This window comes from Sparus aurata, chromosome 5 (genome assembly GCF_900880675.1).
Source record: "Sparus aurata chromosome 5, fSpaAur1.1, whole genome shotgun sequence".
In the NCBI taxonomy this organism is placed as follows: domain Eukaryota; kingdom Metazoa; phylum Chordata; class Actinopteri; order Spariformes; family Sparidae; genus Sparus; species Sparus aurata.
In genome coordinates, this window is record NC_044191.1 from 23,484,010 (window position 1) to 23,506,958 (window position 22,949).

At 43.2% G+C, this 22,949-nt stretch overlaps 1 protein-coding gene across 1 annotated transcript in view; it reads right to left on the minus strand.

The window, feature by feature from the left end:
* The window catches only part of LOC115581939 (transmembrane protein 132D), a 267,149-nt gene that overhangs the window by 130,893 nt on the left and 113,307 nt on the right, over positions 1-22,949 (minus strand). Inside the window, exon 4 of the mRNA XM_030417539.1 lies at positions 10,121-10,261. Coding sequence (XP_030273399.1) covers positions 10,121-10,261 — 141 coding nt within the window. The remainder of the gene's footprint in view (positions 1-10,120; positions 10,262-22,949) is intronic.

Genomic DNA, 22,949 nt, shown 5'->3' on the forward strand with positions numbered 1-22,949 from the left:
CATTCGGGGTGGGCGTGGCCCCCGCTGCAGAAGGAGTAAACGTGGAGGAAGCGGCACTGGGACACGGTGCATCCGGTACTGTTGAAGCCGTTGCAAATCGAACAACCTCCTTGGTGCATGACGGGCCTGCCTTTCTTATATACGCCGTTGATTACGGGAAGATGACAGAAGGGGTAGATGACATCTGTTCTGGAGGTATGGGTGCTGGTGGAGCTGCCGACAACAGGCGAGAGAAGGCTGAAGCTCTCGTTTGGTTTTTTGTGCGGCCCAGTGTGGGTAGCTGTGTATAAAGTGAAATTAGTGGTTGCCTGTTGAGGGGGAAGAACGGGTGCCGGCATCCTGGTGCTGACGACCCCAGCCGACATGAGCTGCTGGGACTGATGGAGCTGGGAGATGGAAGCTCCCTGCATCCCGGCATAGGGTGCTGGCACCCGGTGCCAGGAGCCCCGGTTGAAGCGAGGTGCTGTAGTTGCTGGAATTAAGCGGCAGAGGGCACTGGCATCTTGGTGCCAGGAGACTTGGTTGAAGCGAGGTGCTGTTGTTGATGGAAACAGGAAGCAGAGGGCGCTGGCATCCCGGTGCCAGGAGCCCTGGTTGAAGCAATCTGCTGTGGTTGCTGGAAATAGGCGCCAGAGGGCGCTGGCATCTCGGTGCCAGGAGCCCCGGTTGAAGCGAGCAGCTGTGGTTGCTTGAAACGGGAAGCAGGGGGTGCTGGCATCTCGGTGCCAGGAGCCCCAGTTGAAGCGAGCTGCTGTGGTTGCTTGAAACAGGAAGCAGGGGGTGCTGACATCTCAGTGCCGGGAGCCCCGGTTGATCAAGCTGCTGTGGTTGCTTGAAATGGGAAGCAGGGGGTGCTGTCATCTCGGTGCTGGGAGCCCCGGTTGATCAAGCTGCTGTGGTTGCTTGAAACGGGAAGCAGTGGGGCGCTGGCATCTCGGTGCCAGGAGCCCCGGTTGAAGCGAGCTGCTGTGGTTGCTGGAAACAGGAAGCAGAGGGCTCTGGCATCTCTGTGCCAGGATCAGAATCAGAATCAGAATCCTTTAATGTCCCGCAGACGGGGGAATTTGTTTCTCGCAGCAGCAGAATATTACGAGAATAGAGCAATAGCAAAAATAGATAATAGAATAGACACTATAATTAAAAAGGGGAAGAAAATGGAATCGAATGGACGTATATACATATTTACATGATGTAGTGCAAAAATGGACAGTCATTTTTTTTTTTTTTATACAGACCGGAGCGGTTGAAGCGAGCTGCTGTGGTTGCTCGAAACAGGAGCAGAGGGCGCTGGCATCTCGGAGCCCCGGTTGAAGCGAGCTGCTGTGGTTGCTGGAAACAGGAAGCAGAGGGCACTGGCGTCTCAGTGCCAGGGGCCCCAGTTGAAGCGAGCTGCTGTGGTTGCTGGACACAGGAAGCTGAGGGCGCTGGCATCTCGGTGCCAGGAGCCCTGGTTGAAGCGAGCTGCTGTGGTTGCTTGAAACAGGAAGCAGGGGGCGCTGGCATCTCGGTGCCAGGAGCCGCGGTTGAAGCGAGCTGCTGTGGTTGCTGGACACAGGAAGCAGAGGGCGCTGGCATCCCGGTGCCAAGAGCCTCCGCTGAAACAGGCTGCTGTGGTTGTTAGCAGTGGGCTGTAGGGGGCACTGGCATCCCTGTGCCAGGAGCCTCCGCAAAGTTTAGCTGCGGTGATGGCCGGAACTGGATGGCGGTGGGCACTGTGGCGTTTGCCCTTGAGATTGTAGGTTGCTGTAGCTGATGGTGATAATCCTGATAGAGATGGAGGGTCCTGGAATCTATCTGGGCGCTCCCTCTGGAGTGTAGTGATGCGAGAAGTGGTGGCGGAAACTCTGGAGTTGTTTGATCTGGCAGAGGATCTCTGTCTCTGCTTTTGCTGCTGCTCTTTGTTTTCTTTGGGCTTTGTCATTTGATTGTACTGTCCCTTTAACAAGAGCGTAGACGTCACTGCCTGTAGGGCTGTGCGTGATGACGTCACCTGGAAGCGATCTGGTGTTAACGGAACAAACAGCCATGAGTTTATTTATTTATTTTTCGAAGATTGGCTGTTGTGGTGGCTAGAACTGGATGGCAGTGGGCACCATGACGTTGCCCTAGATGTTGTAGGTTGCTAGTGTCGATGATGAAATCCTGAGTGATGACGAGAGGTGGTAGCAAACTCTAGAGTCATTTGATCTGGCTGAGGACCTCTGTCTCCACTTTTGCTGCTGCACTTTCTGTTGTCTATGAGCTTTCTGCTGTCTTTGGGCTGTAGTATTTAATTGTACTGTCCCTTTTAACAGGAGCGTCGACGTCGCGGTGTGTTGCGTGCGCGTGATGACGTCACCCGGAAGAGAGCTGGTGTTGACGGAAGAAGCACACATGCGTGTGGAGAAAGTTTGGCTTTATAGTCCATTCGGTTAAACAGAATTCGTTTGTCGTTTAAAGTTTTCTGGGGAGCGGCTACTGTCCAATCGGTGACTGTAGAAGATGAAAGCCGGTCGGGGGAACTCACCGGAGTGTGGAGACGTTGTGACCGGCGAGTTGTTCGGCCGGTGTTGGCGGAACGATGGCGGGAGGCTTCGCTACTTGGAGGTGAAGGAGTCGGCGAACTGTGGCGAACTGCAGCGACGGTGACTTTCTGTTCCGGAAATTCCTCGTCCTCTCTTTGCTGCGGAAGGAGGTGGGCTGGGAGACACGGGAGAGTCGTCGGGCGAACTATGATAATCTTGGATGTTGAGGAGAGATGAACCAGGCGGGAGACGAACCATGGATGAGACGAAGTTGGTGCTCTTCGGACCCGCTCGCGTCCTAGCCGGCTGTTGGGCCACTGGAATCGGGTCCTCGGGTACGGAGGTGACGGGAGAGTAGTCGGCTTCAGATGAATGGTGATCCTCATCTCGTCTGAAAGATTGTCCGACGGGAATAGTGATACGAAGTCCATGATGAGGTGAGTAGAGCCTGATGTTGCTCGTACAAAAGTTTGGATGTGCTCGGGCGAGGCGATGTCGCGTGATCTCGTTTCTGGGTGCGAGAGCGCAGAATACGAGAGCGAAGCAGATGAGAGGGTCAGGTGGTTATTTATAGAAATGCGGAAGTTGGCGCTGTTGAGGTGTGGTCCTGCTCCTGAAACTTCGCCAATTAAGCTTCAATAAAAACTGTGATTTGCGCACTGAAAATAATAAATAATAGGCTATACAAGCTCACATAATATTGCATCATGAGGCGTTCTGGGCTTGTAAATATCTTATTGTCGGTGCATGACACCTTCACAGTCTGCAGTGGTGGCTACACAATTAAACACTCAGTGAAAGTTTCTCCCTTAGCAACTAATGAAAATACACTCTTAGAGTCCGTTTGGTTTCATTTGTACAACCGACAGTGTTTTTTGATGCCAGCACGTGTCACAGGTATTGCTAAATGGACGCTGGAAGAGAAGAGTGGATTACCGGTGACAAAATAAGCGTATTATGGTGAGCCCTGCTTCTCGCCTCCGACGGCCGACACACTGACTCCGCTGAGTGCGCGCGCACACACACCGCGTGTCAGGGCCGCGGATGAGTTTCTCTCCCTTGTGATCAATGAAGTCGGCGATGATCGGAGTAATTTGTGATTATTATCAGTACAAGCACAGCGAATCACAATTTTAATGAGTGCGGTTCAGTTTGACATTATTGTCAGTCTGTTAGAAAAACATTTAACTTTATTAAAATCGAAAAATAATAGTCATTAAAGTAGCCGGCTGGAGTTAACTGTGTAGTCGGCTATATGGCCGGCAGCCGGCGCTTGTGGAAAGCACTGCATTATGGGATAGAGACACGTTGCTGTAAACAAGTGAAGCTCTGATGAACATGATGGAGGTTTTCCTTGTGTCTTAAACTTCGTCTAGACACCTTTGAAAGTAATGGCTGTAAGTTTTGGTTGTTTGCACCTTAAAGCACAAGTTTAAGTGTCTTAGATGTATTTTCTGTAGAGAGTAAAGTTTGTTTTTTGCATATCTGTTTTGATATTAGCTAACTGACTTTGCTAGCATTAATGCTAATCTAATTATGTTTTAGCCTATTGTTTGACTCTGTTTGTATGCTAATAGTGTTTCAAGCCTTTTATAACCACATTAGCATACATTGACCTCTGCTATTCTGATATCTAAGAACGCTTACTCTTTAAATCTTAACAGTCTTTAGAAAAATAGGAGACGTCAAAAAGAGTCTGATAATTAACTTTAGCTGGAGCGATGCTACACAAATATAAAAGATTTTTGTGCAAATGACACACATCCTTTTAACCTTGAGTTTATGGCTCTAATACCTGGGTAATTCTCACTGTTCAAATATCCAAAGATTATCTCCTCTAAAATGCAACAATTTCACTTCTTCCCTGGAAAATTGCTGCCATGATTTTTGTTCCATCCCCAAGGGGAAGTCTGACAATATGAGATTTTAACCTTCATGTTACAGGTAGCACAGAATAGTCCGAAAATCACTTTCTGAAGTGCTTTCTTTGCACTAATTGCTTTAATTCAACAGTGCTTTAAGTAGCATATATTGTACATTACAAAGATGATTCAGCCATTTCAGGAGATACTATAAAATCATTACATTGAACTTTATTTTCCCCTGCCACTGCAAGCAAGGGCTTATGATTGTTATAAAACAATGTTATTTAGCACACGCACACATGATAAATGGCATGTCCCTGTATGAAGTGTGGACAGTGCATTACCCCAGTTTCTGGTATTGAACGGGGCCCATTTGCACTGTTAATCTATTGCTCTAATCATGATCATGAAATAGGGCACCGCTTCCACTCTAGCTGCATCAGCCACAGTCATAAACTATGGCACATTTTCCTCACATAACCCACCAGGCTCGGGCCGGGGTCATCTTGAGAGCGTGCCACTTCTTGTTAGGCTTAATTTATTCAACATAACAAAGTCTGTAGACGGAGTGGGCAGAGAAGAGAAACAAATTTTACAAGTGAGACAGAACTCCCACGAGGCTGTGAAAATGACTAATACCATCAGCAACAACAGTGAAAACACAACAAGGTCAAGCCTACTACATAGGCAATGCATCTTCTAAATTAAAAATTGAGTAAATAATACAGTACATTTGGCAGAAAGGATGCGCATAGCAGGATTATACGGTAAAATAACATGGTATCAGAATGATACTAAGGTAGCGTGAAAGGGACAAAAAAAGAATAACTTGAGAAAGATAATAGTCAAAATTAATTCCAAAAAACAGACTAATCTTGCCCGAGGGCGCCTCAATCGCACCTTCTGAGGGAGAGGAGATCCGCACATGCACATCCAAACACCTCATTAGATTTTTATCTTTTAGAGCACCGGTACACAATGGCAGAAGGGCAGGGAGGCAGAACTAAGCAGAGTGTCAATAACACAGCGCGATGGTGCCGTGTAATTACAGCTAAATGATATCAGAATGGCCAAATAGTGAGAAATTCAGAGAATAATGAATAACTACTGTATAATCAAAATCAATAAAGAAACAAATGAGAGCTGCAGGAGAGCTTTGATCCAAACTTCTACGCTAATAGGGTGCTTTAATGAAAAAAAAAAATGATGGCGGTCTCCTGGGATACGTCGCAGTGAAGCAGTCTCTACAGTCATCATGCACTAGAATTTGTGTCTTTTTTTCACCTTTCCCGGATAACTGTCAACCTACATACATATATTCAAAAATGCCATATGTGGAAAAACAGCATACATACACCCACGACCATAAACACACGCACAACCACACTCACACACACAATGCAAAAGCCCATGCTCCGGTTCTAATTACTGCATCCATTCACCAATGCGTTCCCCCATTATACGCACACGCTGAACACCGTATCGTGTCAGATCACATTAAATCATCGGGTAACAATAGGTAACAGGAATCAATTCACAAGATTAATTGTCAGAGGTAGTAATCAATCCCACCCTCTCATTCATATGAAAAAGCACACTCACTGTTTCATGTCTCAACCAGTAATATCTCATTAGAGATTAATACAGATCAGCTCTTTTAATTAGCCATCCCGCCCACATAGTCGCTGATAAAAGCCTCTGATCTTGCCTGTTGTATGCTGGCAACGGTCTGTACTGTGTGTGTGTGTGTGTGTGTGTGTGTGTGTGTGTGTAGTAGAGAGAGAGATTCTTCCCTGTAGTAAAAAATGTCAGCTTCACTCCCACTTGCAGTCTTCATTGCTGTTTCATTAGGGAGGAAACACAGAGGTAGTGCATTGAATCAGCCCTGCTTCTCGTTTGTGTGCGTGTGTGCTAGTGTGTGTTTACGCAGGTTTGTGCATTCATCCATGTGTGCACATCAACGCACTTGTATATATTTGTGCTCGCAGCATCGTAATCTGAGCTTTTAGGCATGTCTTTGTTTGTAGTATCACTTTGAAGATGGCAGGAGCTTGTGTGTGAGTGGATGTGAATGTGAGAGAGTGAGCGTTCGCATCCGCAATTCTCTGCGTGCGCCTTTGTGAGAGCTATATCCTAATCTGGTTTTCTAAAGCATCACTTTCTATGTTTACCCTGACGTCACTTTGATGAGTTTTTCCTTCAGGGCAAGGAAAAAAAAAGTACCCCACATGGATACGTGCCAAAGCTCATGGAAATAAGCAGTCGTTTAGAGTCACCTCCATCGCAACACCTCAAACAACACCATCCTGATGGATGACAACGGGCCGGGAAAATAACTTCTTTGCCTTCAGGCTACAATGGCTGGCAAATCCCAAAATTCATCAAACGCCTTTCAATATTTCACCAGCCATGCTGAAGTGCAACACAGTATGAATCCATGAGCAATCCATTCAAGAAATATCCCATAAAGGTTATCACACCATCAATAATATGTATGTGTCTATTCACTAGTACCCACCAGTCTTCGTTCCCAAAAGAGTAATCGTCCAATCATAGCTTAGCAAGCACAACTATTGCTCTCAATCGATACACAGAGGGAATGTTGTTTTAGCCTTTCAAAGACCCAGAAACCCTACAGAAAAAGTGTGTGACAGAGAGACGTACAGATACCATTATTTCCTTACCAATTAGAAACCTTGACTTTGTGTATAATGCCAATTGTGAGTACTGATCAGATCATTTTTTTAGTGGCTGTGTACTTATAACCCTGGATGGATGTTATGTTAAAGATGTTGCATTTTTGATTAAGTTGCATTCATGCATATATTACAATGCTGGGCAGTAACAGGCTCCCATGCCTGAGAAATAAATCAAAAGTGTTCTCGACTTTGCGACTTACTTTGTTAACTTGCCAATTCAGATTCCAGCATTGTAGGCTGCATGGGGGCCCCATTTTTATTACTGGAACAACAGGATTAAACATTGTATTACCTGCTCCAACCTAAGCTGTAATTGTAGGGATGTCCAGCTACATTTCACTGTAATCGAAGTCTACATCCAAGACCAAGGAGCATGTCTTAAGTAGCATTAAGCTAAATTGGTTACTTCTTAAAAGAAAAGCCAAGTTACGACTAGCTTATCCAGTGTGCAGTGTTTTGAAAACTTTTAATCGTCTGATGCTCTTAATTAGCTTAAAACTGTTGTGTCATCAATTTTATTTCCCTCCATGCCAGGATTTGGGTTATCCGTTGCAGCTGATGCTATCATCAGTCAAGGCTCGACGTGGCTAACGGCTAGCTAAGTGGTGCTAATTGAGCTGGGGCCCTGCAATAATAGTTTCATGCAATGGGAGGTGATTCATCAGCACCGCCCTCAAACAGTGGAGAGAGAGGCGGTATTTAAGGGGGAGGTAGTGAGGGACACTCCAGTCACTCGGACACAAGGTTGGACAAAGAGATGGATTGACAGATAAGGTGAAAAGGGAGAGAAAAAAAGACAAGATACAGACACATAGAGGAGGAAATGATTAGATCACATCCATGTTTACCGCTCGAATTGCTTCCTATCCAGCCATGGCTAACACAGCTGATACTGTCAGACACCAACAGATATATACTGTGTTCTATATTTGGCAATATACTGGCCAACATGTTCAAGCTTGCATTCAGTATTTTCACTCTGAGCACTGTGTGTGTGTGTGTTGTCTGGGCTGCATTTGAATCTTGACATAAACAGATGTGCACACACAGCATCCACACCGGTGGGAGTCTGCCCAGCCTTCAGCCTGCATCTGTCCAGCAACAGTACATTAGTGACCAAATGATACATGATTCCTGTCGCACCATCAGACCATTGTTTAGTCACTTTTAATGTAGCATAGTTAAAATGCCATTTACTGAAAAAATAAAAATACATCAGTTGACATTTCAAAAATGCCAAAGATTTTCTATTTTTTTTTGCTTTGTTTGTTTCACCCAAACAGTGATTTAACAATAACTATTCAGCCCCACGAGTTTCTTTTTCAAGTGTACAGTCATAAAACAGGCACTTAAAGTATTTCAGATATCTCAGTTTTAAATTCTTTGAGTGGGGTCCTTGGAGCTTGCTTTGAGCTGCAACAGTGTGTGACTCAAACCAGCATCGGCGCTATTTTAATTAATTTATGTTCCAGATCTGTTACTCATGCATTGTGTCAGTTTTGTTCTGCCATTACGCTTTGCACTCTGTCCCTGAATCACATTTTCTCTGACCACAGTTAACCTTGGTCTCTGCCTGCTGCTACGCTGATTTTAATTCACAAGTGAGCATTTTTTCTCATTACCTTCTGGTGCAAAATTAAATCTGTTTTTGCTATTTTTACATCATTGCTTTGTGCAACTATGCACCAGCGTCATGTACTGATCAGCCGTCCCATCAGCGGCAAAACAAAAACCACGCACAGAAAAATTCACACGCACACAGCAATATAACCAACCATACAAGGACAGGGCAATTACCAAGTAAATGGCAAATTTAGCATGATGGACGGGTCAGTGCTTTCCATTCCTTTTTGTCAGCCCACTGTGTGGATACCACAGCCTCAGCCTATAAATTCAACACTCGATATGTTTATAAAAATACACACATCCGTAAATCTGTGGGTTAGAGGAGGAGTTCAACAGTCAAAACCAAGAACCAACCAATCAATAGATGGCAAGACAGGATTTTCATATTACACTGCCAATGCAGTTCCACTGTCAACAGTGTCCGATGGGTTTTAGGATAGCTCATAGAAAGATTACAGTCCAGTCCAGAGTCAAAATTAAAGCAGCTGCAAGAAACTTTCATTTGGGTTGAGTCTGGTGGCTCCTGTGGACAAAAGTGGTATGAGCATAACCGCTCTCCTGCAGGTTTTCAAATGCATAGCAATGAGGTAATGTATTTACTTGTGTTGATTTAAGATTAATACCTGGAATGTGACAACACTGAACTTAAACTTTGTAATTCTACAGCTTACAAGTCTGGTCGCTCTGTAACAGTCATTTTGTTGAACTAAAGCTAAACCCAGATAGTAAAATTGTTGTGGCCCAGATCTGGCCCACACCAGACACATTCATCTGGCCCCCATACAGAGCCGACATCACACCCCTGCCAGTGGACCTCATGGGACCATGTTTTGGAAATAAAATGAGTTCAATGTGGTCAGTGAGTAGAGACAAATAAATGTTGATCCAGTTTGAGTTCTGCCATGAATTACGTACATTTGTGAATTAAAAAAAAAGAAAAAAGCTGCTGAGGGAACCACATAGTTCACCATACATACATCACCAAAACCAACATGGCCACCGCCTCAGCACAGAAAAAGGGTAATTCATCAGTTCTATCTGACAGGACCAGCTATACAATGTTTAAGTTAAAGGTTTTGGTGACCGTTCATCGAGACAAAGTCGTTAATGGGACTGTTTCTCAAGATGGTAGAATTATCTTTTAAACTGATAAACATCTCATGTGTAATTCATGGTACAATTCAAGCAAGATGATAACATATATTTGTCTTCCTCCACTCACTACCATGCATGATTTTTCCAAAATACTCTCAGTGCTTTATTTAGGGTCATAACGGTTTATGCCCTTGACACGGAATAATCACATATGTCTCCAGACATTTTACACACCACCAAATACTCTGTAGAAATACAAAATAAAAAAGGGGTAAGATACCCAGCGGCTGACAGAAAAAAAAAAAAAAAAGTCATGCAGATTCAGTCCTACCTCTCTGCTGTGGAGTAGGCCTTTCTCTGACACATCACTGCCAACGTACTGCTTCCCGGTGCCATTTCCTGTTTGATCTCCCACGCAACCAGGTTGCTGGGTTTCACAGCCAGGAAGTTGATGCCTGACTGGAACCACACCCTGCAGAGAGGGATGCAGGAAGAAACAGAGAGAGAGAGAAAGAGACAGAGAGGGGGAGAAGAGAGAAAGCAAGGTTAGTCTAGAGTTCACACAGGCACATCATAAACAAAAGGGGAGAGAACACCGAGTTGTCACAGTGACAGTTTGGGGGGAATTTGCTTAAAAATTGAATTTGCTTCGCTTGGAATTTTCCCTCTGCCCCGATTTTCTCGCTGATTTTCTTTAATCCCTGATACGTGCCACACACTCTTTGTACAAAATGTCTTTTAAAATGGATCCACACAGCATGGTGCCACCACCCACGGTATGTTTTTTTTTGGTGGAAGAAGACAAAGGAGTGACAGGAGGAGCTCTTACGAAAGTTAACATTTTTACCAGAGTAAGTGCCTCACGGAGGATGAATCGGCTCTGCGCTGAGCCTGAGATTATATCTAATACACAAGACGTGATTTTGCTAATGAGAGCAGCAATAATGAGGGGAGAATGTCTTGTTTCTGTTAATGCCGCTCTCTTTCTCCATCTCATCGGTTTCTCTTATATCTGTATGGTTTCCCTCTCCAACTCTCCCAACAACTACCATGCTTGATTCAGTTTTTTTATTGGATCGCACGCCTCTTTCCTTTCCTTTCCATCTTCCCTCTCCTTACCTTCCAGATGTCCACCTTTTTTCCTCTCTTCCTCATCATTCCCTTAACGCTTTCTCCCCTTTTATTTGCCTCACCGGTTCTCCTCTTTCAAACTTTTTTTTCTCCTCACCTCCTCCTAAAACTTATTTTCTTCCTTTTATCCATCCCCTCTGCGACTCTCCTCCATTCCATCCTCCCTCTCTTCCATCCCCTGTATACCTTACTCCACCCCTCCCTCAGCACCGCCTCCACCCCTTCAATCTCAAGGCATCCTATGGTTAATCTCTTTATTTTCTTTTCGCTCCCACTCTCTCTCTCTCTTTTTTTTCCTTCGCTCTCCCTAATCCGTCCCGGTGTGTTTTGTTCTATTTATCACCTTGACAAGACCCTCCCTCAGTTTATTAACACACTTTATAGGCTCACATGCACATAAGCTTGTTTACTGCTTTTCTTATTAACACGCATACAACAGTCTCTGGCACAACGGCTATGCAAATACCAACACAGATGTACTCTCTAATAAACTTTTTTCCCCTCCACAGAAGGGGGGAGAAAAAAAAACCTGCCAATCCTCTTTGTCTCCTTTCTCATTATTACTTTCCTGTGCTCGCCTCGCTTCATGTCTTGCCAGAAAACCGCCTGCAAATATGTCATGGCGGTCCCTCGCCATGCTTTACGTACTGTATATACGCGCCTGCGAGTATGCACGTGCTGCATCCAACCAGGATGTGACTCTCTTGCGAAAACTCAAAAACCCACTCCTCCCCCCCCCCCCCCCCCCCCCCCCCTCATGTTTCACTCTGAACTAATTTTTCTGGGTGTATATATAAGGAGGAAAAATGTTCCCTGGTTGATCTTTGTTGTGTGTTGTTTCTGAGCTGCCAAATGCAGAGAAAAGGAAGAGCAGAGTTTCTTAAAAGTAGTCAAGGCAGAGTACACGTCGTTTGAGTGTGATGTCTGCAGCAACGCAGCACAAAATAACAGGCGCCCCCCCCCCAAAAAAAAAAAAAAAAAAAAAAAATCCTCTTTTATTATTCAACAGCCGAAAGTTACATAAAAATTAACTTTCCGGAAAAAGGTCCCCGTTATTGTTCTGCTTCCTCTGCTTCTCTGTCTCTCTTCTTTCAACCAGGCCCGGAATTGAAAAATAAATCCACTTCAAAAGGAAATTCCCTGCGCCCAGACTTGGCAACAAAAGTATGTAACGCAAAGCAATGAGTTAGTAAGGAGTGGTTAAAATTTAAGTAACAAAAAGGTGATACAATGTGAATTTGAGTGACAGGAATGGAGCATGAGGGAAACAGACATGGGTGGCTGAACCCTGGCTGAGAAATCCCGAAGAGATTTTTAAAGGTTGTGGCAAAGACAAATCACAATTAAAACATAATGGATATAAATGCATGAATAATGTAAATGTAATATCAAATAATGCTTTTTTTGTATGTGTTTATTTTACAAAAATCTTGAAATTCCTCCTGCAGCATAACCAAATTGTGACATGTGTAAAACTGCAGCCCACATTAGCCCAAAGCGCCACCGTCACAGAAAGTAGACCCCTGTCACTGAACGTTTTCAAAGCTGACTGCCAGTGATTACAGCCAGCATATTATTTGAAGAGTGACAACCGAAAACTAAAACAATTATCTCAATGTCAAAACTGGCAGAAAATACCTGTTTTCTGTGCAATTGTAGGGTATTCAAATTGGAACCATTTTACTGAATTTACAAATCACTCATGCTGCTTTCTTGCAGCTTCATTGCAATGAGACCATCGTCACCAGAGAGCAGCATTTATGGTTTCATCAAACGCTTCATAATACAAGCATTTTTCTGACCGCAAGGAGTCATATAAAATATTGGGACAAACTAGAACCTAATTGTACAAACTATGTTAGTTTGACTACTGCTGCAAATAAGAACAAACAATTGATATAAAGCCTATCGTGGCTCCAGAGGAAGCTGCATGTCATCTGAGAAATATCCTCCAGTGGTGTCACTCAGCGGCAAAGTTGCATTATGGGTAATAGCTGCACCGGGTTTTCAAAAAGGAAGAAGAACGGCTGCTGTATCAATTTTGATCATTTGTTTTTAAACTGTCCGTATCGATACTGACTGTTTAGGGGCGCATGGACTGCTTTTCAAAAACTGGTGCCAACGTTACCCACAGTGCAACTGCAGCTGAGCGACATCACTGGAGGCAGTGAACAACAACATATGCAGTGGTACTCCTCAAGACCTGTAAAACTATACACAAAAATGCAGAAAATTGGTGGAGTTACCCTTTAACTGTCAGGCTCTCATCAACCTTGTTTCAAGCCGTAGCAGACAGGACAAGCCTGGTAACTTTTGTTCTTGCTTTTATCTAATGACTTGTACAGAAAGACTTTTATTGTTTATTCTGTAAACAATCTTCTTGTAAATGATCACAATGTACCGTGATGAGTCTAAAATCCTAAAGTCAAAAGAGATTGTACTGTTGGTTAAGTAAGTAAAAAAAAGAAAAAAAAGCTGGGCTTTCAATCATGAGTGAGTCTGCAGCTTTGAGCAGGTGTGTGTGTATCCCTAACATTCAAATATCATGTTTGAGAGAAAAAGTGCATGATTTTGCGTGCCTGGACGATGAACAAACCTAACCACAACACAAACACACACAGTCATGTTTGTAAGAAAATACAGCAACACTGTCCCCCCATGGTGCATCTGTCAGGACCTTGGTTCGTGTGTGTGTGTGTGTGTGTGTGTGTGTGTGTGTGTGTGTGTGTGTGTGTGTGTGTATGTGTGTGTGTGTGTGCACGTCTGTCAACAAGCAGGATGATGGACAAGGCTGCGTCCCTAAGCTGCTTCTGTCAGATCCGTGTACAGCATCAGAGCCTGACAAGTGTCGGTGTGTCTTTCTTTCTCTGTCTGTCTGCTGTGGTTTTTTTTTAGGTAATGTGGGAAGACAAGCACAACTCCTCCCCTCACACGCTCTCTTCCGCTTTGCCTCATTCACCTCCCGCAGTTTTGATCAATCTTTGTAGGTTTTTTTTTTCTATCAATGACGCTGCTCCGCCTTAAAGACTGGATGAATGATCTGTGACGCGGTCTATCTGACAGGCCTCAGCGGACAGATTTACACGTATCAGTCGTCGCTTTTGCCATCTAATTTTCCTTTACGATTAAAAGAATAATAAATCTACACGATAAATCTATGAATCTGTGAGAATTTCGACCATTTCAGTGTAATACTCTTAAAACTTTACACCAGAAACATTAACTGGCCATCTTTTCTCCCTTGCTTCCTGGCTGACACTCATACTTTACACACTTTTACAGCTACAGTCTGCTCCTGTTGGCCACTGAGTAGCTCACAGAGCATTACAATTGATTTTTCTTTGCCTTTTTTTTTTTTTTTTCTGGAGCAGTGCCTTGTTTATAGGCACTTCAACACTAGTTTTCCGAGCGGAAGAATAAAGAGTAAAAGACTCGACAGAGGGGGGAAAGTGGTGGGCATCACGCCAAAAAAAAAAACGACATCGTGAATAAAGTTTCCCTTTGCTCTTTTAAATCACAATTGCGAGTTTAAATGCAGAGCGTGCTTCTGTCGTTGTGATGATGTCTCTTAATCTTTTTGTGGAGTGTTTTCTTTTTTTACGCCCCAGAGGGTATCTTTACCTCACTTATGCAGATTGTACCTCTTTCTCAGAGAGATATTCTAAAAAAAAGTCAGATTCTGCTTTATCTTTCGCTGCTGCTGGTTGCATGTGCTCAAAATGCAACCTCAGAAAAGGTCTTATAAATATGAGGAAAAATAACCACGCTATTAACAAATGCATGGTTAACCACGCATCTTTATTTACCATATTTACAACCGCAAGCGCTAAAGCTGACAAATGCTGAGAGAACAGTCTGAATGGAGGGGAGGGATGAGAGGAATGTGAATGAAGCGATGCATATTTATAGCTTAGACTTTCCCCATGGGACGAGTGACCCAGGAAAGCCAGCAGTATGTGCAAGAAAAGGATCACAGATTGTTCTGCTGAATCACCAATTAATTCCCTCCACACCTCAACCCATCCCTTAACTAATCTTCCCACGTCCTCACCTGCTCCGAAGTCTTCAGTGATCCAATGAAAAAAAATAAATGGAAACACTTTTATAATTTTCCCACAGGTGATCGTCCATTTGTTAGGAAATGAAGTCTAATATATTGCATCCCTCCTCTGTTTGCACGCTCCCACGCACTATCTCTGGCCAACACGGAAGCACAATCAGAGCAAGGTCACGCAGGCCTGTGAGTCACATGTAGGACTCTGTTTTTTTTTTTCGGTGAATCAGCGCGGTGTTAGTCGTAACTCCGGACATTGGGTTTCCTCGGAGAGCATCTGATGATGGAGTGACTGATTAACACTCAGCAGAGAGACGGGCGAAGAGGGAGGAGGGCAGGAGGAGGTGAGCACGGGGAAATGTGGTCAGGGAGAGAGAAAAAGTTGACGAACCCCAACCTAGAGACTGAATTGAGATGTCAGATGCACGGCCACGCTATTATGCCAATATGCTAATATGCTGGTGGCGGGATTGTCCGTGACTTGTGAGAAAAAGTACGTAACCCAACACATTTAGGACAGGTTCTGGTCTACTTCTTATTCACATACTTATTTGTTTAACTCAGCTTTAATCGTGCACATTATTTAACTGGTAGCAACTTTGGTTTGCTACAAAACAGAACTGAAAACCTGCTTTACAGAGAAAAGACGAGGGAGAACAACAAAAGAAGAGGGCACGCAGAAATAAGAAATCTAGAGAACCTCAAACCTGCCAGTGGTGCACTCTGATGATTGAGGCTAAAAAAATTAAAAAGGGCACTTCCCGCCGTGTTCCCGATTGGGTGCTTTCTCTCGTTAATTTCTCAGTATGCGAGTGACACAAATCTTAGTTTCTTGTGGGATGTCTGTTGCGGTACCTCGCAGAGTTAAGTGTTGTCCCTATGCTCTGAAATGGACGAAACAGGTGCAAAGAAGAAGAAATGCACAAAATTTCACTCAGCTCGGTGCTAGACTTGCCCCTTTTTTTGACATTCGCCCCCTGTCTAGCTTCCTCGTCCTCTTCCTTCCGCTCGTTGCTCAAACTTGCTTTACTTTAATATCATGCTGATAGGTCAAACGTCACATAATTTGTGTCAGAATATATGGGCTGGAAACTAATCAGGTAGTTGGAGTTTTGTTGTGTTGTTTAGTTAGATCATCACCTGTGCCAGACACACCTGCCTGCTAAACCATCCAAGTGTAGGTGAATAATAAACGCATGTTGTGGGTGTCTAAGATGGCCTCCATTCAGGTCCTTTTAGCTACTTTAAATGAATTATATCCTGTGAAACTCTTTTCCTCGACACCAGTCTAACCTCTGCAAATGCCGGCTGTGCAGTCAATTTATAGACTGCAGGGAACCTCCCATTATAGGGTAAGCTCTTATTGCTTGAAAAGTCAGTGTTTACAGCCTGTGGGCTTTAAAGGGCTAAAATCTGACACATTTCTTCAGTAACTCTTCACAACTCTAAAGGGCTTAGGAAGTCTACCAAGGCTCATGAGAGATGTGGATGAGTTATAACAACAAGCATCACACTGATAAACAATATTTTAGAAGAGAGAGGTAGATCTATAAAAGCCTAAAGGATTCCACGCTCCTCTTAAATGCAGTGATTTTGATGTTCTCTCACTTTTCATCAGTTTTTCATGAGTAATTCTGTGGCAGATTAGAAGCGATAGTTTCAAGTTTATTAAAGCTGCTGGTGAAAAAGAACAAAAGCAACAGAAGAAAAAACCTGGAGCAAAGAATCAGAACCAAACCCCAATGGTAATGGCTGCTAATGTGGAGCTACAGAGGATGATTCGTACAGATGCTCAAAGGAAGTAGCCTGTCTTAGATTTGAGAGGAAAGGTGGGTTGTGTTCAAATATGTCATGGGTGCTATCAGATTGAATCCAACTCACAGAGCCTCCTGTACACGCATCAATAAATAAGTCGCTGTAAACAATGATAAGATGCAAATGGAATCAATTTGACGGGTATAGTTGTCATTGCATCCCTACCCTGAAGAACTTTTCTCTAATCCGTGGCATACTTGTGTTGGTATGTCTCGAAGAGGGTGTTGTGCTTCTTCACCCTCACCCACACCCTCCCTGGTGTCAGTCTGGGTGTTTGTTCGCTATTTTGTTTTGCTCTTTCACCTGTTCCCACCATCTGCTGTTGGAAGGAACTGCCACTCTTACCATTTTCTCAGTGAGGGTCTAAACTCTGAAACTAAATGAGGTACCTCGGGTTCACATTGCGCATTCGAGGTTTGTGTTTCGGTCTAATTCAACGAAACATGCGCCCAAACTGGAACTACTGTTCGTTTCTGCAGTCGCAAAGCAGATGCAGTCTCAAAAGTTCCTGTAAAGATTCTTGAAAACCACTGAAAATGGGGTAATGATCCATTTTCACCACAATACAACACAACACTTGTTTCTGCTCTTGTTCTCACACTTAAAAGGTATCTTAAAGCACTCTGCCATTAGCTGCATTCATCTTGGAATGTTTCTTTCAAGAGGTTTATCCCTCTTTTCTAGTGGAGACCACTGGTATGAATGGCAATGCACTTGAAAGTACATAAAAAACGTAAGTGATATGGTTTTGGATACATATAAAAGATCCTCTTTACTCTCTTGTTCATTCTTCACTGATACTATTACACTAGGTTTGAGAACCACTGGCTTCATGTAATGTTCAAGGATTTTTTTTCTACAAAGCACTCATTGCCATTCTGCTCTTGCTGAAAATGGCGGTTAAACGCCCACAATGTAAATGAAAAATGTGCATGCAAACCTAGAGGCATTCTTCTCTAAACAAAAGAGCAGACTAGAAGCCATATGCTATGTGTCAGAAAAACGTTGCTGCGTGAACAACAGCAGATGTGTGTCAGAGACAAAAGGAAAAGAAGACATATTGTTTATCTGAAGTTGCCGCTGGAGCAGATGTTTTGGGTTAAGACACTTCGGAAGCCTCCTTTACAAGAGGGCTGTTGGAGACCAGCTTAATGTTCACGACTATGTCCAACAATTCTTATAGGCCGACAATGTCGAAAGTCGAAATTCCGTATCTAGAGTGATACAGCTCATGTGAGAGCTGACCAATCAGAGCACATTGGGTTTTTTGGGAGGGAGGGGCCTTAAAGAGAACAGACATGGAGGGTGACGAGAGGTTCTGCAGCAATGGATGGTATGGAAGGAAGAAAAAGTTTATGGAACCTTAAAGCATGTATGCATTTTCTAATAAACACCAGGGAAAAAAAGTATGGACTTGAAAATGAGCATTTTATTGGACCTTAAGTCTAAGTGCAGCAGTGTAGGGCCAATGAAATATAGTGAAATGCATTAAAACTGTAGTTATATCTGCGTCTTGTAACTTCCTATGACAGCAGTAACAATGTGTAATAAGTAACAGTATATTTTTGATGATTATTGCAACATGTTCAACTCATGGTTTGCAGCAGCTCAAATTCATAATAAAAGAATGACAGTGAGAAAAATCGGATACATTATTTAAATGATTGCCAACATTGCCTACAGTTTAAATCGCCACCCTTGTTGATAATTCATGACTTGAAGAAACAGCACAATAGGTAACGCAGCAGCAGTTCTTTAGAGGCACAGACAGATGTTTAACAATATTCAACACACCACCTGCGTATTCTGGAGAATCTGCTGCCATTGGACATGAGTGGCATTTAAATGAGTCGACTGTCAGATCATTAAAATCTTGTTTTCTGCTCTTCCCGCTTTTTGAGAGGCAGTGGCAAAACAATCTGTTGTTTTGATGGTAACACCGAGAGGAGGCAGGGTTACGTTTTCTTTTTTTTATTACATGTGACAAGCTGTCAACAAATGGAAAAGTTGAGAAAGTGAGTTAAGTACCAGGGTCTTAACAAGTTGCAGATTTGATTCTATAACAAGAAGCTCTCCATCTGCAATCATGCCTAATTCTTGGTTCAACAGATTACTGGTACATGTGTGATTAAAGGTAAATCAAGTCTGATCTACTCACTTTACACAGTTTTAAGAGGCAGTTGGTTAAAGTGTTTTGTTTAGACATAATCTACAACGTATACTCTTGAGAAAGGATACAATCAGAAACAATAATAAAGTTTACATATAAGTAGTTAAATATACAACTCTTTTTGTAAGGAAGATATACATTAACACTTTTATGATGGAAATGGTTGATTGTTTGCTTTCTAGGCACCGGTCATCTTTGTACCAAATACCTCTTGTTTTTTGCTTTTGATTTTAGTGTTTATAGTTTAGTGCTCCACTAAAACCTTAATTGTATGCATTTTTTAAAGTTGGAGTGACGGACAGACTGGAAGGCGAGGGTTCTGGAAGTTTAAAATGAACAGGTGGGATTGTGTTTTAAGACATGGTGAGACAGATGGAGGGGCAGCAAGTTTGAAAATTTATAGCAAACAGTAGTTAAAAATTTGAAAGAAGGATGTAAAACAGGCCTGTTATGAGGGTCACAGGTCAAATGTGTCACTCTGTGAGAACATCTGTTATATCATGCTACCCTGAGTGTTCTTCTTTGTTTTTTTTACTTTGAATTTCTCTCCTTCTTTCCTTCCGAAGGCCTTTTATTCAATAGTTCTCTCCTGTGGTCTCTCTTCCTTTGTTGTCCTTTAATCCTGTCTTTCATTTTGTTGTCCTTCTGCCCGCTCTGACACTGACTTTTATATCCTCCTTTAAAGTTGTCTACCACTCTCAACTTTCCCCACACAATCCTTTCTCACCCTTTTTTTCCTCTTATAACACAAACATATCACCCCCCAAAAAAACTTTTTTGCCTTAGTCAGTACCAGGAACACTAGCAGCAACTACACTGCCTTGCAAAAAAGTTGCCACCTTGATATAACTATGCAAATTGGTAGGAGCCTCCTATTGGATAATTACTGCATGGGCGATTATCTTTCAGCTGGCAACAAGTTATTTCAACCCCAACTGATGCAATGAGTAGCTTCTCATTTCTTAAACAACCATGTGGAAAGACACATCCCGTGGTTGTGGAAAAGATGGGTCAAATCATTAGCATGCATCAGAGAAAACATCTAAGGAGATTGCAGAAACTACTATAATTTGGTTAAGAACTGTCCAAACGCATTATTAAAAACTAGAAGGATAATGGGGAACCATCATCTTCGAGGAAGAAATGTGGTCAGAAAAAATCCAGATTGACGTTTGGTGAAATTAAATCATAGAAAAACAACAGTAGAACTCAGAGCTATGTTTAATAGTGAAAGTAAGAGCATTTCCACACGCTCAATGCGAAGGCAACTCAAGGGATTGGGACTGAACAGCTGTGTAGTCTTAAGAAAACCACTAATTAGTGAGGCTAATCGGAAAAAAAAGGCTTCAATTTGCTAGGGAGCATAAAGATTGGACCCTGGAGTAATGGAAGAAGGTCATGTGGCCTGATGAGTCCAGATTTACCCTGTTCCAGAGTGATGGGTGCATCAGGGTAAGAAGAGAGGCAGATGAAGTGATGCACCCATCATGCCTAGTGCGTATTGTACAAGCCTGTGGGGGCAGTGCTATGATCTAGGGTTGTTGCAGTTGGTCAGGTCTAGGTTCAGCAACATTATGTGCCCAAAGAATGAGGTCAGCTGACTACCTGAATATACTGAATGACCAGGTTATTCCATCAATGGATTTTTTCTTCCCTGATGGCAGGGGCATATTCCAAGATGACAATGCCAGGATTCATCGAGCTCAAATTGTGAAAGAATGGTTCAGGGAGCATGAGATCATTTTCACACATGGATTGGCCACCACGGAGTCCAGACCTTAACCCCATTGAGAATCTTTGGGATGTGCTGGAGAAGGCTTTGTGCAGTGGTCCGACTCACCCATCATCAGTACAAGATCTTGGTAAAAAATGAATGCAACACTGGAAGGAAATAAATCTTGTGACATTGCAGAAGCTTATCGAAACAATGCCACAGCGAATGCATGCCTTTTTTTTGGCCAGGCAGTGTATTTGTCAAGACTTTCTTTGCAAAAAACACCTTTTGTCTTGTCTTCAAATGCTTACTTGCAGACCTGGTTGTTTACTTACTGGAGCATGGATTAGTGGCCATGTGAGTTATTAAATCTTTTGCCTGTATGGAACAAAGGCTGAAGTACTGTGACATTATTAGTGGCAGGGAAAATCTTCTACATGGAAGCAATCTTGGCGTAACTTGAAAAATAAAAGTTTTTTTTTTTTTTTTTTTTCCCATGAACCAATCCTTACAACAGAGGTAACAGAACAGGAAATGCTAATATGTGTCATTTTGAATGGAGAGAGCAGATTTAAATCCATCTGTTTCATTCAGGTGAATCAGTACCTCATTAAATCTTGAGCTACATGAAGCTTATGACTTCCAAGAAAGATCTTGTAATGTGTGACCCCCCGTTGCTGATCAATCATTTCTTGTGCAAACTGCAATTCTAGATTCTGGATTCTAGAATATAAGACAGTGTTTTGTACAGATGGTGCTGTTCCTGCTTGGCATATTTGGCTGCCGCATCTCCGCTGGGGTGTTCCGGGTCAGCTGCAGGGTCGTCAGCTGGAGCCCTTGTTCACTGATGTTTCGCCCCCTAACCAGTACATCTCCCAGCATAAAGGGCAGTGGCCAGTTAGGGATGTCTCTCCAAAACCCCTGAAGCTGACCCTACTTGAGTGTTGATCCCCAAGCGCTATCATTCCTCCAGAGTCCATACCACTTTTTCAGCTTTCTCAGCCATTTCCTTGTTGGTCCTCTTTTGACTTGCCCCGGTCACACCAACTGCACTTCAGAGTTGGATTGTTAATTTGCCCGACAAAGCCTATCCATCCGACTTCACAACTGGGTAAATAGTTGCGGACCAGCCAACCTCCCTGCACTCTGATGCAATTTACACAGTACAGAGCAGCTTGTTCCCTTTTGCTGCTGGTACCCCTTCCTCCCAAGGGTTAGTGAGTTCAATAATGAGGACCTTCTTGACAGCTCTGGTCTGAGAGTTGTTTGTAGAAGCTCAGGTGGGAAAAGTAGCTGCATGCCCAGGTCCACCTGCATTCCCTATGCCCTTCCAGGAGTAAGCGGGTATTACTTCCCGGCAGCAGGAGGTTTTGTAGTGTGAACAGCACAGCAGTTTGACCACATCGTTTTGGTTGACTGTCACTTTAGTTACCTCACATCATTGTGCCCTCTTTTTCTGCATTGGTTTAATCACCTCCAACTGGAAAGTTAGCACCACTGTTTTTCTTGATGTCACCATCTCTTGATATTCATGTAACAGTATTAGGATGCAACAGAATTTCCATGTTGTGGCTCCTTTCCCTTGCTGGTGCTAGTGTGCCAAACAGTTGCCTAATGTTTTACATAATGGAATGTTAATGTTGAAGTTTTTGGGGCCATCAAAAAAGAGTAGCGCTGTGTGAAAACAAAAAAATGTCAGTGTTTTAGCTTTTAATCACATACTGCAAACCACCAGTCAAAGACATGAAGGCATGATGTTCATCTCCTGACTGTTGTGCGCTAAATATAAATCTACATAAACTTTTAAGATTTCATTTGCAAGTATCGTTCTCAGTTTGCATTTTTTGGTTTTGTCTTGAATCTTTAACAAAATGACCTTTGTAACACAAACACACACACACACCTACACACATGCCCACACACACACACACACACACACACACACACCTACACACACATACACACACACACAACTGCTGTCTCTTTGGCAGTCTTTCTCCACAGACATTCTCTCTCTCTCTCTCCCTGAGCAGCTGGGTCCTCAGTTATATAAGTTTACTGCAAAATGACTATTGTGTAATAATGATGAAAGCTGCTGGAGAACAGGGAAGTGTGTGTGTGTGAGTGTATGCCTGTGTTTGGGTGTGTGTGTGTGTGTGTGTGTGTGTGTGTGTGTGTGTGTGTGTGTGTGTGTGTGTGTGTGTGTGTTTGATTCGGTGCCCAGTAAATGTGACCTGCCTCACACTACATGACCCTGTGCTCAACCTATTGGTGCA